This window comes from Bufo gargarizans, chromosome 1 (assembly GCF_014858855.1).
Source record: "Bufo gargarizans isolate SCDJY-AF-19 chromosome 1, ASM1485885v1, whole genome shotgun sequence".
Lineage (NCBI taxonomy): Eukaryota > Metazoa > Chordata > Amphibia > Anura > Bufonidae > Bufo > Bufo gargarizans.
This window is the reverse complement of record NC_058080.1, coordinates 174270484-174288542: the sequence shown is the minus strand read 5'-3', so window position 1 is coordinate 174288542 and position 18059 is coordinate 174270484. Positions and strand designations below refer to the sequence as shown.

At 43.1% G+C, this 18059-nt stretch overlaps 1 protein-coding gene across 1 annotated transcript in view; it reads left to right on the top strand.

The window, feature by feature from the left end:
• Positions 1-18059, top strand: part of LOC122942539 — a 110809-nt gene that overhangs the window by 77053 nt on the left and 15697 nt on the right. Inside the window, exons 15-19 of the mRNA XM_044300193.1 lie at positions 4479-4518; positions 8092-8143; positions 12118-12229; positions 13729-13812; positions 14011-14134. Coding sequence (XP_044156128.1) covers positions 4479-4518; positions 8092-8143; positions 12118-12229; positions 13729-13812; positions 14011-14134 — 412 coding nt within the window. The remainder of the gene's footprint in view (positions 1-4478; positions 4519-8091; positions 8144-12117; positions 12230-13728; positions 13813-14010; positions 14135-18059) is intronic.

The following is an 18059-nucleotide window of genomic DNA, read 5'->3' as shown; positions in this document are numbered from 1 at the left end:
ACACTCGCCGATTGCTAAAACAAATGAAGAGGTGAAAGCTTAGGTGAGCATTGTGCCCCTTCAGGACCTCCCCAGATTGCTATGCAATGGGTGTATGCACACACAGACTTACCAGGAGCCAGTATACGAGGGTGAGTCCAAAATTATCCATACTTTGGCTGTAGAATTTAATCAACTTTCAGAAAAGAAAAATACATCATTTTTCGACATAATCTTTTTTACACAAATAAAAAAACGTTTTCCCCTCATCAATCTGAACTCAAAACCGCATAATGAGAAAGTGAAAACAGAATTTTAGAAATTTAGCAAATTTATTAAAAAAGGAAAACAAAAACTTTGCATGAACATAAGTTTTCAAGTTTTCTTGATCATCTTTGGGATGTTTGTACACCTTGTTTGGAATATACCTGTGGTAAATTCAGTTGATTAGACATGATTTGAAAAGACATTCTCTTGTTTAGAAAAGGTCTTACATTAGGTGGAAAGAACTGTCTGTAGCGCTCAGAGACAGGATTGTGTGGAGGCCCAAATCTGGAGAAGGTTACAAAAAAATTCTTCCGCATTGAAAGTTCCCAAGAATACAATGGCCCCCATAATTCATAAATGGAAGAAGTCTGGAACAACCAGTTCCTATAGCTGTTAACAGCAAACTACAGTAGGTAATCATGGGAAAAGGGCCTTGGTAAGAGAGGTGACGAAGAACCCACTCTGGATGAGCTTTAAAGATCCTGTGTGCAGATGGGAGAAACTCCAGAAGGTCAACTATCACAGCAGCACTCCACCAATCTGGTCTTTATGGCATGGTGGCCAGAAAGAAGCCTCTCCTCAGTAAAAGACACATGAAAGCCTGTCCGGAGTTTGCAAAAATGCACATAAAGGACTCTGACTGTGAAGCCAAGATTTATCTTTTTGGCCTCAACTGTGTCATGTCTGGATAAAACCAGGGACTGCTCATCATCTGGCCATTACCATCCCTACAGTGAAGCATAGTGGTGGCAACATTATGCTGTGGGCGTGTTTTCAGTGGCTTGGACAGGGAAGACTGGTTATTGTTAAGGGGACGATGACTAGAGCAAAGTACAGATACATTCTTAAAGGGGTTCTCCAGAAATTAAGAAAATGAAAATACGTAAATATTACTTTATTCTAAATATATTCCCAAATACCTTTCATTAGGTATAATTGATTGTTTTGTTTAGGGAGCAATGATTAGGAGAAACAAAATGGCCGCTGTCCTATTAGTACACACAAAACCTGTCCTAATCACACATAAGGACAAGTTACTTCACAGCACTGAGGTAAAGAGCTGCCTCACCCTCCTCTCCTACTTGTCAGGGATTATGATCCTGAATACAGCTGATAGAATCTTTAGCTGAATCTCTGTAGGAATTGAGTTCATGAGCAGATGCATCAACTTTATGCTGCCCATACTAATGGCAGAAAAAAGTCGAGACAGGTGAGTTGATTTCAGCGGTCTGTCATTTATAAGTTAAAAGTAAGTGGTTGCCGAGAACCGACATCACAATTATTGCAGACTGGGCCTGGAAAAGAGTCATGGCCACCTGAGAAGAGTCCTGGTTATTCATGAATTCTTGCTCACCCTGCTAACCTGCTGATGACTGACAGTCTTCTACCTAGTTTTCTCCCTTTCTCTCTAGGAGAGAACTGCCAATCAGCAGCAGATGGGTGAGCGTGCAGGAGATTATGAATAACCATGACTCTTCTCGGGTAGATTTAACTCTTTTCAAGGCCTGTGCTGCAATGATTATGATGCTGGTTCTTAGCAACCCACTTACTTTTAGCTCATGAGTGACACACTGTGGATATCAGCATTGCTGTCACTAATTTTATGCTACCCTCAGTGAGGTCAGCATAAAGTTAATGACAGGTTCCCTTTAAGTATTTTCATTTTCTTAATTCCTGGAGAACCCCTTTAATGAAATCTTGATCCAGAGTGCTCTGGACCTCAGAATGGGCTGAAGGTTCAACTTCCAACAAGACACTGACCCTAAGCACACAGCCAAGACAGCACAGGAGTGGCTTACGGACAACTCTGTGAATGTCCTTGAGTGGTCCAGCCAGAGCCCTGACCTGAATCGCAATCTAACATCTCTGGAGAGACCTGAAAATGGCTATCCACTAATGGTCACTATCCAAACTGATAGAGCTTGAGTGTGTCTGCAGAGAGGAATGGCAGAAAACCCCCAAATCCAGGTGTGTAGACATCATACCCAAGAAGACTGGAGGCTGTAATCGCTGCCAAAGGTGCTTCAACTGAGAAAGGGTCTGAATACTTATGTCAATGCAAGATTGTAGTGTTTTCCTTTTCAATAAATTGGCAAATATTTCAAAAATGTTGTTTTCACTTTCTCATTATGGGATATCAAGTGAAGTATAATGGGGAAAAACTTAAATTTTTTTACATCTAAGCACCTCTGCCTCTTTTCTTTGGAATTTGACGGGATCACAGCCCCAAGACCCTCAGCAGTCAATATGTAACGTACCCTTCTCATAGAAAAGCATACAAAATAAGTGAATCATTTCTCAAAAATGGTGGTTTCATAGTTGTATTGTCCAGCTGTATATTTTTATTATTTTTGCAATAAAAAGTCAAAAGTCTTAGAGAATTATAACAAGATTGTTTTGCATGGAAATTGGTTGAATAGCTTACTTTTGATAAAGAGATTGTAGAGAGAGCATCTGCATGCATTCACAGTATATATATGCAAGTGACCTGTAATTCACATTGGTCTGACCTCCATTTGACTCCTCAATGGCAGCTGGTTAGTGTATTGAGGTTTCAAAGTGCTTCTGTATGTATAAATATTAGGACTGATAAGAAGTACATAGCAAGTTGAAGACGCGTTGCAAAAGAAGTCATAAGTTTAACGGTTTGACCTGCTCCCTGTTTGACCCTACTCATACAGATAATAGCTGACAATGTCAAGACTTTTCCTAGCCAACAAGGGCAATGGCTTGGTGACAGTGTATTTCCCTATGCAGGCCATCAAAACAAGACTGTTAACTAAAAGAGATATGAATCCATTATGACTTGAGACACTCATTTTCCCACAGTTTAACATTATTATACATTGCTAGGAAGAACCGCAACTTTATTAAGCAATTTATATGCTCTGCATACCATTAGAGGTATATTGTAAGATTAAAAGGGTTTTCCCGAGATTATACTGATGACCTATCCTCGGAATAGGACATCAGTATCTGATCAGTGGGGGTCCGACATTGGGGCCACCCGAGGATCAGCTGTTTGAGAAGGAACCGGCACTCCTGTGAGTGCCGCAGCCTTCTCAGAGCTTACCAAGCACAGCTCCATACATTGTATAGCGGCTGTGCTTGGTTATGCAGCTCAGCCCCATTCACTTCAATGGGGCTGAGCTGTGCCTAGGCCACTTGACAGATGAAAGTGTCATCACTTGGCCTAGGGAAAGCAGTGAGAAGGCAGCGGCACTACTGCCAGCACTGCTATCTTCTCGAATTCTCGAACAGCTGATCGGCAGGTGTCCCGGGTGTCGTACCCCCACCGATCGCACACTGATGACCTATCCTAAGGATAGGTCATCATTATTAACATCTTGGAAAACCCTTTTACTGTATTAAAATTGGTCTACATTTGCAAATTTGTCTAGAAATGTATTTCAATGCCCCATTTTACTTTCATTCCTGGATATATTTCTGTGTATGTCTCCAAGGGGCACTTGCCGAATCCTTTCACTTCTTTGTCTTTTTTCTTTCCACATCATTTACTTGAACAGTGTTTTTCACCTGTAGCAAGAGATTACAAACAGCATTCAGACCTAAAATTTCATTCCATATCCCATTTATACAGTCCACCAACTGGACTATTATAAGTTTTGCATAGTTTGTAATATGTTAGATGATAACTCAGTCCCCAAGCTCAGACTAGAAGGGATGCTTGAGGTCCCTATATGCTAAAACTGCTCAAACACTCCTACTAAACTTGGGACATCTATGCAAACATCAACCGAAATTACATATTCAGTTTTAGGTAGGATTTCCAGTTGTCTGAGATTAAATAAAAGTTCTGACTTCAGATGAGTAGAGCTGAGCTTCAATAGTAGACACAGGTTGTGAAAAAAAAAAAAAAAAAAAAAAAAAGGATTTTTGAAAAAAGCAGATCCTGTTTTTATCTGTTGTAGACAACTCCTTTAAACTGAACTGCCAAATCTTCCAGGGTGTCATATCAGTCACTATTGGTTGTCCATGAGCTTGATCTTGCGGATCTTACCTGTCAGAAGAGCAGCGCTTTAGTTTAATATCTCCAATTGTGTTAGTTGTTTTGTTTGAATTTTTTTAACAGATAATGAAATGTTTAGATAAAACAGGAGTGCCGGTTTTATATATCATTATCCTTTATAGAAAGCACAGACAGCACATTATGGCTTCTTTAAAAAATAGTTTTTTTTGATGAATGTCATGTTTTTTTACTTTTACCATAGCTCCAGGTCTCACTGCTGTTGTTGGTGGACGCCCTCGAGTGTGAGTGTTGTTAACTTTCTGCACTGAACTGTATTAGTGGTTTATTAGTGATTATTTCTGTTCTTATAGAAAGGGAATCCCACACAGGCTGTAGAATAGAGAACAAAATACCATAGCATGTGCTGAACAAAGCTGTTAAGGAAACTACAAGGCAGTTGTCTGTTTTGGTAAACCCAATCTAGTTTTCCGGATCCCCACAGAGTAAAGTACATTGAAGAGTTCATGCTGCTGTTTGATATAACAGAAAGCCCATACTTGATGACTTAGCTAGTGAAAAGGGATCCCAATAGCCTTAAAGAGGTTTTCCCACAAAGGACATTTCTCACCTTTTCACAGGATAGATGATAAATGTCTGGTGGAACACTCTTTCTCCTCCTCCTCCCCCCCCCCCCCCCCCCATGATCACTAGAATGGAGATCCTGAGCACCTGTTTCTCCTTATTGCATGGCTGCAGTGAGGAGAAGTTTGAATAGAGCATTTGTCATCAGTGATGGCCAGTTCGCATTGTTCGCCCGCGAACATATGCAGGCTGCCATCTTTTTCACAAGTCCGGCGATGTACAGGTAAGTCCTTACCTGTGCCTGTGCGCGAGCCAGTCTGAAAACATGTGCGGTCAGCGGGAGCAGGCAGTTCCGAGAACAGCCACCAGGGGCCTTCATCGGGCTGCTCCCAGTGCCTGGCCGGACTTGTGAAAAAAAGATGGCAGCCCGCATATGTTCACGGGTGAACAATGCGAACTGGTCATCACTGTTGTCATCACTATACTACCGCCCCATTCAATGAGACGGGCAGCACCAACTTTCATAGTATTAATCAAAACTCAATTACCTGTATCTGAACTTGGACACTGACCTTATATTACACGTGCAGATCTTCAAGGTGATTGTAATCGCCTTCTCTTTAGCAGAGTAGACCCCTGCTATTACATGCATCGCTCTCCTCTACAGTATGGGGAGGAGCTATCACTTGTGCCATTGCTCGTCCTAGGGCTGCAGTAAACGATTATTTTAGAAATCGAGTATTCTGCTTTATTTTTATTTCTTTCATTGGTATAGCAAATAATTGCACACACATAAGGCTTCTTTCACAGCTGCAATATACATTTTGTCAGAAGAATAGCCAGACAGAATGTACCATATTGGGTATAGCTAGATACTGCAGGCTGCTGCAGCAATTGACTGTAATGGGGTCCGGCCTTGTTACAGCATTCAAGCTGGGTTTTTGCCGGACAAAAAAAACTAAACTTTTTGGACAATACCCAGCATGTATGCCGGAACATGGCCAGATGGCCTTGGACCACATTACAGTCAATGAGAGCATATAGCTGGTTGTATCTGGCTATACTCCATACAGTATACTCCAGCAGGCTGTTCTTCTGCCAGAATGTGTATCTAAGGTTATGTTGTGAACTCCGGCAGTCTGTTCTGGTGGAGGAACAGACTGACAGAGTTTACTGGCTGAATCTGTCATAGCTGGATACCCATTGACTGTAATGGGGATCTGTCATGGGGTAGCGTCGCAGGTATAAACATAGAGCGGAGGTGCACCCCCTGAGCTGCCACCCGGTCCCCTGTCCCTGCCTACTTGCACCACCCGCCCTAGGTGACGGGGCGCAACTGGGCGACAGTCCCTGACCTGAGTAAGTGCAAGCAGAGAGATAGAGACAGCAGGGAAGCGGACAGCCAATGAGAGGTAGCACTAGAGCGGACAGAGAGGTGGAACAAGCAAGGTACCGCCAAAAATGGAAGGGCGAGGCGGGTCAACTAGCTGGGGTCAATCCAGGAGGTCACATCAGTACAAGAGAAGAGGCAAAGACAAAATCCAAAAGCAAGCCGAGGTCAAAATCCGAGAGGTAGCGTCAAGGTTCAGGGAGCAGGCAGAAGAGGTGTCAGGAAGCCGATCAAGGGTAAAATCCAAAGGTAAGCTAAATAACAATAATAATAGACAGCCTAAGGGACCAGTAGGTTGCCTGTATTTATAGTGGGGAGTGATGGTCATGTGACGAGGCCAGCGTCACATGACCAACAGACAAACAAGTTGACTACCGAGTGATCAGCTCGGCGCTCAAGGCAGACCTAGGAGCAGGGAGCCTCTCTCTACCGCCACTCTCTCTACTGCCACCCACAATGCAGACCACCACCACTCTCTCTACTGCCAGCCACAATCCAGACCACCGCCACCAGTGTCACAATTTCAACCAAGACCAATGAACACCACTCATGTCTTGGCCTTCCCAAACAACAAAGCCATGTGCTGCCAGACCCCCTGCCACATAGACACCACTGGCCCTTCAGGATATACAAACTCTCCTCAGTAAGATACTACCCACACTCACAGGGGGCAGCCCTCCTGAAACCACACTGCTCACACACAGACCAGTCGTCGCCTGTGCCCGCCACAAAGCAGTAAGGTGGTAAGCCCTTCCTTCCTCTGTACAGTTCGGTCACAAGGACCAGCACAGCGCACACATCCAGACACAGCACTTCCCCAACTCTACAATGAATTGTGAGCCCTCCACAGCACAGTAGAAGCACACCACTGCCCTTACAAACAACTACCGGGCCATGGGAACGACAGCCGTGAGAGTCCACACACACAACGCCGTACACAGAGCATATTACACTTACACTTGTTCCGTAACATTGTTTACCGGAAGCTGCGACAATATACAGGCAGCGCACAGCTCTGCCCATCTGCCTGGAGCACCGCCCATCATCCGTTACCAGCCAATAACCCTTTGCAAACATACGCCAATAGCAAAAGAGCTCTTATCTGCATTGCTCTTGTGCTAGAAGCGCTGTGATTGGCCCCCGGGAGTGGTGCTGATACTGTATGTGCGCTGATGTGTAGGGTGCCTAGTCGGGAGGCCACGAAGCGGTGAGTGAAAAGCTTCACTTCACTCACTCTCTGTGGTCACATGACAAAAACGAGTCTTGCATAAAGGATTTTTTTGTGTCGAATTACTCGATTCAATCGAGTAATCCTTTTAAACCTTAGCTCGCCCCTACACCGAATCACTGTTTTCAGGCAGCAGATCATGATTAAACAGCACGATCTGCCACCGGCAAACGATTTTTAAACCTGCTTAAAGATTCCAATTACCCGATAAATGAGTGTTTACTTGTTCATCCGGTAATCTGTGCCAATATTACACTGCCATATGTGCACAATTATCTGAACTCATGTAACATAAGCATAAACAAAAAGAAAACTCTATTTCCAGATACCTTTACATAGGCCAACCAAGCAGGCAATTATCAGTAACGAACATTAATTGTTTTCAGGGCAGCAGATTACTCTTTACACATCAGTGTCTGCTGCCCAGAAATGATGACTTAAATGATCACATCAGCGATGCTTTAACCTGATGAATTATGGTGGCACCTTTACACCGGGCAATTATTGGGAACCAGTGTTCCTAGGAATGAATGTTCTGTCTCAATAATTGCCCCAATTGTCCGCCCATGTAAAGAGGCCTTTAGGGTAATAATATAATTACCAAAAAATAGCAAAAATGTATAAATATTGTACTGGATTTGTGGACTACTAATATCCCTTCCTTTGCCGTCATAGGTCTCCGGTCCTGAAACCATTTTTCTTCCTCTATCCCAGGAAAAATGTGAATGTAAGTGTATTTGAGGATTTATTTCCTAATACAGGCTTGCTCAACCTGCGGCCCTCCAGCTGTTGCAAAACTACAACTCCCAGACAGCCCGAACAGCCTTCAGCTATCAGCCTACAGCAGGGCATTGTGGGAGTTGTAGTTTTAAAACAGCTGGAGGGCCGCAGGTTGAGCATGCCTGTCCTAATATTTATTTAATGCAAATGCTATCCATAGAGCAGTGTTCCCCAACTGCTGCTAATCTAGTGACTATCAGGACATGATGGGAGTGGTACTTTTGCTACAGCTGGAGAGCCACAGGTTGGAGATCACTGCTGTAACAGGAGAATGAGCAACTTAATCTAAATAAATAACTCTAAGGCCTGGTTCACACTTGAGCGTATTTGATACGCGCGTTATTGTCGGACGTTTTCGGGGGCATATTACAGCGCGTTTTTGGAAATAGGAAACGCGCGTCATACGCACGTTCTTGCGATTGACCACAGAGGCGTTCAATGAAAAACAGAGGTGTTTATGTACAGAACGCGCAACAATACTCCCCAAAGAAGCTCCTGTACTTCTTTGGGCGTAAGGCGTTTTACAGCGCGTTAGCACACGCTGTAAAACGCGCAGGTAAGAACCATGCCCATAGGGAAACATGGGTTTTCGCCTGTTGAGCGTTTTACAGCACGTAGGAACGCGCTGTAAAACGCTCAGGTGTGAACCAGGCCTAAATGATTACTAGCTACATGAGCAATTAGGTAGCCATTGTTCTCCATGTTCACTCCTCCATGCATGTCAAACATAGTTCAGTTTTTGCAAAATTTCCTTTAGATTCCCCATACGCACAAATTTGCTCACCAATAAAACGCTTGTGTTATTTTCCATACTGCATGTGGTTTTCATGGCATTTATTTTCCTAAACAACTGTGTGAACAACTTTTTATCCGAGACCCAAAAATGTTACCTAATTATTAAAAACGCCATTAGCCAAAGAACACTTGTGTGTCCTGCTTTTCATACAGACGTGGACAAAATTGTTGGTACCCTTTGGTCAATGAAAGAAAAAGTCACAATGGTCACAGAAATAACTTTAATCTGACAAAAGTAATAATAAATTAAAATTCTATAAATGTTAACCAATGAAAGTCAGACATTGTTTTTCAACCATGCTTCAACAGAATTATGTAAAAAAATAAACTCATGAAACAGGCATGGACAAAAATGATGGTACCCCTAGAAAACACAGAACATAATGTGACCAAAGGGACATGTTAATTCAAGGTGTGTCCACTAATTAGCATCACAGGTGTCTACAACCTTGTAATCAGCCATTGGGCCTATATATATGGCTCCAGGTAATCACTGTGTTGTTTGGTGATATGGTGTGTACCACACTCGACATGGACCAGAGGAAGCAAAGGAAAGAGCTGTCTCAAGAGATCAGAAAGAAAATTATAGACAAGCATGTTAAAGGTAAAGGCTATAAGACCATCTCCAAGCAACTAGATGTTCCTGTGAGTACAGTTGCACATATTATTCATAAGTTTAAGATCCATGGGACTGTAGCCAACCTCCCTGGACGTGGCCGCAGGAGGAAAATTGATGACAAATCTAAGAGACGGATAATCCGAATGGTAACAAAAGAGCCTAGAAAGACTTCTAAAGAGATTCAAGGTGAACTTCATGCTCAAGGAACATCAGTGTCAGATCGCACCATCCGTCGTTGTTTGAGCCAAAGTGGACTACATGGGAGACGACCAAGGAGGACACCATTGTTGAAAACGAATCATAAAAAAGCAAGACTGGAATATGCCAAACTACATGTTGACAAGCCACAAAGCTTCTGGGAGAATGTCCTGTGGACAGATGAGACAAAAATCGAAGTTTTGGCCAAGGCACATCAGCTGTATGTTCACAGACTAAAAAATGAAGCATATCAAGAAAAGAACACTGTCCCTACTGTGAAACATGGAGGAGGCTCTGTTATGTTCTGGGGCTGCTTTGCTGCGTCTGGCACAGGGTGTCTTGAATCTGTGCAGGGTACAATGAAATCTCAAGACTATCAAGGAATTCTAGAGAGAAATGTACTAGCCAGTGTCAGAAAGCTTGGTCTCAGTCGCAGGTCATGGGTCTTGCAACAGGACAATGACCCAAAACACACCGCTAAAAACACCCAAGAATGGCTAAGAGGAAAAAATTGGACTATTCTAAAGTGGCCTTCTATGAGCCCTGACCTCAATCCTATTGAGCATCTTTGGAAGGAGCTGAAACATGCAGTCTGGAAAAGGCACCCTTCAAACCGGACACAACTGGAGCAGTTTGCTCATGAGGAGTGGGCCAAAATACCTGCTGAGAGGTGCAGATGTCTCATTGACAGTTACAGGAAGCGTTTGATTGCAGTGATTGCCTCAAAAGGTTGCGCAACAAAATATTAAGTTAGGGGTACCATCATTTTTGTCCATGCCTGTTTCATGAGTTTATTTTTTTACATAATTCTGTTGAAGCATGGTTGAAAAACAATGTCTGACTTTCATTGGTTAACATTTATAGAATTTTAATTTATTATTACTTTTGTCAGATTAAAGTTATTTCTGTGACCATTGTGACTTTTTCTTTCATTGACCAAAGGGTACCAACAATTTTGTCCACGTCTGTATTTCCCATAGACTTTCAAGTAATATCTGGAGCTTGCATTTTACTATAAAAATGCCACTAAGAACCTCTGTGTGAACCCACTCCTACTGTTTCCATTTCCTCCACTTTTTTCCTACTAATTGCTGTTTTTCCAGGCCCAAAGCATTTCATGGGACTCAATTTTTCCTAAAGATAGTGAAACGCACCCCATCAGACATGGCTATGTTCATTTATGTCTGTGGTCAGAGTACCCCTTTAAAGGGGACCTGCCACTATGAAATGCAGCATGTTATAGAGCAGGAGGTGCTGCGCAGACTGATATACTATATAGTTTTATAGAAACAGATTCAGTACAACCTATAATTTATTCATTTAAACCTCTGTTCATTCTATGCTGAGGAGTCATGTGGGCGGTCCTACCCAGTGACTGAAACCTCTGTCCATTCTATGCTGAGGAGTCATGTGGGCGGTCCTACCCATTGACTGAAACCTCTGTCCAATCTATGCTAAGGAGCCATGTGGGCGGTCCTACCCATTGACTGAAACCTCTTTCCAATCTATGCTAAGGAGCCATGTGGGCGGTCCTACCCAGTGACTGAAACCTCTGTCCAATCTATGTTGAGGAGCCATGTGGGCGGTCCTACCCAGTGACTGAAACCTCTGTCCATTCTATGCTGAGGAGCCATGTGGGCGGTCCTACCCAGTGACTGAAACCTCTGTCCAATCTATGCTGAGGAACCATATGGGCGGTCCTACCCAGTGACTGAAACCTCTGTCCAATCTATGCTGAGGAACCATGTGGGCGGTCCTACCTAGTGACTGAAACCTCTGTCCAATCTATGCTGAGGAGCCATGTGGGCAGTCCTACCTAGTGACTGAAACCTCTGTCCAATCTATGCTGAGGAGTCATGTGGGCGGTCCTACCCAGTGACTGAAACCTCTGTCCAATCTATGCTGAGGTACCATGTGGGCAGTCCTACCCAGTGACTGAAACCTCTGTCCATTCTATGCTGAGGAGTCATGTGGGCGGTCCTACCCAGTGACTGAAACCTCTGTCCAATCTATGCTGAGGAGCCATGTGGGCGGTCCTACCCAGTGACTAAAACCTCTGTCCAATCTATGCTGAGGAGTCATATGGGCAGTGCTACAGAGGTTTAAATAAATAAATTACAAGTTATTACTCTAAATCTATTTTCATGAAATTATATATCAATCTGCTCAGCTCCTCCTGCTCTATTACATGCTGCCTGCAGACTGCACTGCATTTCCATGTGACAGGTTCTCCTTTAAGAAATCTTAGATCTACATAATCTGTAATAGAAGGATCAAATTCACATGTTACGTCTTTATATGTCTTTCAGATTGACATTTTTATGGATGGAAAACATATAGAAGCGTTTGTGGATGATCACTCTTTCACTGTGGATGAATACATTTCTGAAGTCGAGCCTGTAACACCTGAGGTGCCTAAAGGTGTGTGGACATAATAAAATGTAATCAGATTAATGGGGTTGGCCACTTTCTGACTACTTTTGACCAATGTGTACGTAAGATGACTATATAACACTAATATAATCTTTGTTGATTTTCTGTGCCATTTGCTATATTTCTTGTCCCCTTGTTGAGCAAATCTTCACAGGAGACCTGTCCATAAGATGGCTGCTGATGGAGGGTCATGTGATTAGGCAAAAGTAACTCCAGACACATCAATCAGTCTTCTCCACTCACATACACCACATCTACCATCTGCACTTGCAATGTTGATAGTTTAGTTTAGGTGCAGTGTATTTGAATGGAGGAGACAGTGATTTTCCTGGTCACATGACTCTCCATCAGCAGCCATATCAACATATGGAGTGGACCTCTGTGTCTTGGCCAACAAGGGAGAATACTTTATGAATTATAGAAAATGGTGCAGAATATCTACAAAGGCTTTATTAGTAAGTGCCATATAATCATCTAACAAACAAATTGATCAACCGTAGCCAGGAAGTGGAAAACCCCATTAAGTATAAGTTAAAGGAGTTGTCTCATCATAGAAAATCCCTTTTAGAATGTGGGCCCCAGGTTGATCAACTGGGACTTGTTGCTGGAAAAAAACGTTTTTGCTGGGGCCACTCAGGCAATTCTCCTGCAAGGACCGCTGCTAAAGAAAAATGTATTACATGACGGCTGTTCATATGAATTGCTGATTATGTAAAACAACCCGTGCATTCAGATTCCAAAACAGATTACATGTCACTCAGGAACATGTCACCGCTGAGGCCAGTGAATGGACTGGATGTCATACTTTTGGTCTACAGGGGGCAGAGGAACAGGTGAGAAATGCATTACAGGTCTTAAAGGGGTTATCCTGGAAAAGATAATGATGACTTATCCTCAGGATAGGTCATCACTATCACATCAATGGGGGGCTAAGTCCCGGTATCCCCGATGATCAATTGTTTCAGGGAGCCGCTGCGCTCACCGGCGCTATGGTGAGCGATGCAGGCTTCCCACAGCTTTCCAAAGACAATGCCGTACATCGTATAGTGGCACTGCTTGGTATTGTAGCTCAGCCTCTTGACTTGAATGAGGCAGAGCTGCAACTTGACTATGTGACCGATGTACAGTGATGTCACTGGCCTAGGAAAAGGCGGCGGAGCTTAAGACCTCTTCTAACAGCTGATCAGCTGTGTCACACCCCCACAGATCTGATACTGATAACCTATCTTGAGGATAAGTTATAAATATCTTTTCCTGGATAACGCCTTTAACTGATTTTAGACTGGGGGTTGTACAATCCATTTATTGTAAGTTAATCCTTTAGATAGAGTAACAGGCCCCTGTTCTCATGATCGTCGGGGTCCCCTGCTAATCAGACACTCATCCCCTGTGCTGTGGATAGGGGATATGTTCTTGTAATGGGACAACTCATTTATCAGACATCACTGAATACCAGTAATACTATATGCCCTCTTATATTCCTGCAGACTTACCAAGTGGCCCTTATACATATCGTTTAGAGGACCTGGCTTACACTAGAAGTGGCGACAAAGGAAACATTGCCAACATAGGTAATTATATTTTTACTACAAAACTAAAATAATCTGGCACATTTCTGACCATGCAGACTATAGTCTAATTCTTGAGATTTTATTGGATGTTAATTTACTAAAGCTTTCTAGTTCATCTCTAATTTATCTCCAGCCTCACCAAACAAAAAATAGCTGTCCTGCAGTTTATTTGTAGAGTGCTGTTTTTCTGTACTGTAGGTGTTGTGGCTCGTCATCCCTTGTATTACCCATACCTGAAAAGAGCACTTACCTCGCAAGTTGTAGAAGAGTACTTCCAGCACTTACTGCAGAGAGATCATCCTGATGAGCAACTAGTGGCCAGGTACGTACCCATGCTGAGTAGCATATTTTGGCATTGATTTATTTATATAATTATTGTGTGTATGTATGTATGTGTGTATGTGTGTATATATATATATATATATATATATATATGTACATATATTGTGGGGATTCGCTCTGGTAGACAGGGTGTGCGACGCAGTACAGAGGCAAATTACCAGTTCTTAAATCAAACTTCCATGTTTATTCACACATAAAGCAAAAACAAAACGTCTTCACACACAATGGAATGTCCACATAGGAAAAATCACCTTGTTGGCAGTTCTGCCTCCAGCAGTCCATAGCAGGCTTTTAGGGGGACCATTTCCCTTACACAGGGCTCTTAGCCCTCCAGCACGGCACAAGCCTCAGTTCCCAGCACACACGCCTCCTGAGCTCCACTGTCAGACTGAGGTAATCCTCCTCACCTGGCAGTGCTGGCTGGTTTTTAGGCCTGGCAAAACCCGGGCTGGAACTTGGGGAGTAGTCACCCACCCAGCACTTTTACTACTCCCAGTAAGAGCCCCTCCCGGATCAGCTATACAGCCATACTAAGTATTAAGGTGTCAAACAGCAACTGCTGCTGACACATAAAAACCGGCTCTTACTCCACCGAAGGCCAGAAACCTTGGTAACATGTAACTATCATCCACAATGATTCCTTGTACCTTCTTACAATATATATATATGTGTGTGTGTGTGTGTATATATATATATATATATATATATATTTATATATATATATATATATAGTGAGGAACAGAAGTATTTGAACACCATTAGAAATCATGGAGGAGTCTGAAATTCACATTGTAGGTGCATTCTCACTCAGAGACAGAATAATAATAAAAAAATCAGGAAATCACATTGTATGATTTTTAAAGAATTTATTTGTCTTGCACTGCTGAACATAAGTATTGAACACCTGAGAAACAGCAAGAATTCTGTCTCTCAAAGACCTGTTACTGTGCCTTTTAAAAAGTCCACCTCTACTCCACTCATTAATCTAACTTAGTAGCACCTGTTTGAGCTCTTTAAAGACCCCTGTCCACCCCACAGTCAGTCAGACGCCAACTACTATGATCGGCAAGACCAAAGAGCTGTCAAAAGACACCAGAGACAAAATTGTGGACCTCCACAAGGCTAGAAAGGACTACGGGGCAATTGCCAAGCAGCTTGGTGAAAATAGATCAACTGTTGGAGCAATTGTTAGAAATTGGAAGAGGCTAACGATGACTGTCAGTCTCCCTTAGATTGGATATTCGATATAGAAGAAAGACAGCTCACCACCTTGTAAATTTGCTTGCACGGGAAGGGATCGCTCCCACTATAGAATCTGAATAAATCCCAGCAGGCGTATCGCTTTTTCTTCAATGCTTTATTGATCCATACACAGATTGATCCATACACAGGACGCGTTTCGGCCCGTCCAGTCTTCCTCAACTTGGACGGGGGGCTCCATGCAAGATCTTATCTCGTGGGGTATCACTGATGATAAGAAAGGTGTGGAATCAGCCCAGAACTACAAGGGAGGAGCTGGCCAATGACATGAAGAGAGCTGGGACCACAGATTCAAAGGTCACTGTAAGTAGAACACTACGCTGTCATGGTTTCAAATCATGCATTGCACGGAAGGTTCCCCTGCTCAAGTCATCACATGTCTAGGCCCGTCTGAAGTTTACCAATGACCATCTGGATGATCCAGAGGAGGCATGGGAGAAAGTCATGTGGTCAGATGAGACCAAAATATAACTTTTTGGTCTAAACTTCACTCGTTGTGTTTGGAGTAAAAAAAAGGATGAGTTGCATCCCAAGAAACACCATCCCTACTGTGAAGCATGGGGGTGGTAACATCATGCTTTGTGGGTGCTTTTCTGCGAAGGGGACAGGATGACTGCACTGTATTAAGGAGAGGCCATTTATTGTGAGATTTTGAGCAACAACCTCCTTCCCTCAGTCAGAGCATTGAAGATGGGTCTTGGCTGGATCTTCCAACATGACAACGACCCGAAGCACACAGCCAGAATAACCAAGGAGTGGCTCCGTAAGAAGCATATCAAGGTTCTGGAGTGGCCTAGCCAGTCTCCAGACCTAAATCCAATAGAACATCTTTGGAGGGAGCTGAAACTCTGTGTTGCTCAGCGACAGCCTCGAAACCTGACAGTTATAGAGGAGATCTGTGTGGAGGAGTGGGCCAAAATACCTATTGCAGTGTGTGCAAATCTGGTCAAGAACTACAGGAAACGTTTGACCTCTGAAATTGCAAACAAAGGCGTCTGTACCAAATATTAACACTGATTTTCTCAGGTGTTCAAATACTTCTGTTCCTCACTATATAAATATATATAATGAAGCTTTTTATAAATCTCCTCCCCTTCTGCCTCATTCTAGCGGTAGGTTCACATGTGGCATAAACGCGGTGGATTCTCAGCAGTGGAATTTTGTGCAGAAAATCCACAGCATTTACAGTACAAGCTAAATGGATGCGGTTTTAGAAATTTCATGCATGTACCGCCGATAATATCTGCAGCATAAAATGACTTGTGGTGTGGGTTCTCAATCAGCCTCACTTTTATTTATACTGCAGGTTTTACCCATGGATTTCAAACTTTTCAGTTCAGCCCATTTCAGGTGGGTTTTGCTGTAAGCAAGCATCCAAACGCCACCAGAAGAATGCTATTACACTTTCTATTGTATTGTGATTGTCCATATTGCCTCCTTTGCTGGCTTGATTCATTTTTAAGTCGCATAATACACTGCTTGTTTACAACCACCGTCTTTTTCAGCAATGGTGGCCGTGCTTGCATGCTAGAAGAAGTGCCGGCCTATGTGCACTCCCACAATCCTGGCCACCAAAGAGGATGGCGCCTATTCCTAAAGTGTGCAAGCAAAGCCACCGGTGCTGGGTTGCAGGGTGGTTGTAACCCCTGGATACAAGCAGTGTATAATAAGACTGAAAATTAAATTCAGCCAGCATAGGATGCAATATGGATAATAACAATACATTAGTAAGTGGCTTGTATTAATCAATTCAACTTTGTAATTAATGTAATTCACATTTTCTGTGTGTTTTTTTTTTTCCTTTGCCGGAAGTAAAGCAGCATAAATGCAGTTATGTTGTTGCAAAAACCACGTGTTTTTAATGTTTTTTTGCCACAACCAAAACGATGTGTGGCAGCAACCTGAGGGTACAGCCACACAATCAGGTTTCCTGATGCAGTTTTGGGAGCCAAAAGCCAGAGTGGATCATAAAAGGAGCATAGATACAACTTCTCTTTTTTTCCTCAAAACTGTATTAGGCCTCATTCACACGTCAGTGTTTTGTTCAGGATTGGAGCCTCCACAGACATTAGGTATAAGTGAAAGATCTGCACCTGTTGTGTGTTTACAGCCGCACCTGGTTTTGGGCTTATGCACACGGCCGTTGGGCGGCCGTGGCCGTATTGCGGACCGCAAACAGCGGGTCGGCAATCCACGGCCACCAGCCTTTACTTGAATGGGTCCGCAATTCCGGCGATGTGGAACGGAACACAGGAAGCACTACGTGGTGTTTCTTTCCGTTGCTCCGCACTGCAAATAAATACAACGTCATATTTTTTTGCAGTGCGGACAGACCATGGACCCATTTAAGTTGAATGGGTCAGACCCACTGCACGGATGTTGCATGCGGCCTTTGGCTCAGAATCAGTGATGGAAATCACTGTCCGAACATTGACGTGTGAATGAGGCATTAAGAAACATGAACGTGTGGCCATACCCTAAGACTACCTGCACACATTGTGGATTACACACAGTTTTTCTGTGCAGATTTTCTTGTGGAAAAACTGCAGCATGATACAGTACCAGCAAAGTGAATGAGATTTGACAAATCTCATGTACGCTTTCCTTTTTTTTAATTTATTTTTTAAGAAATTGACCTGCCGTGT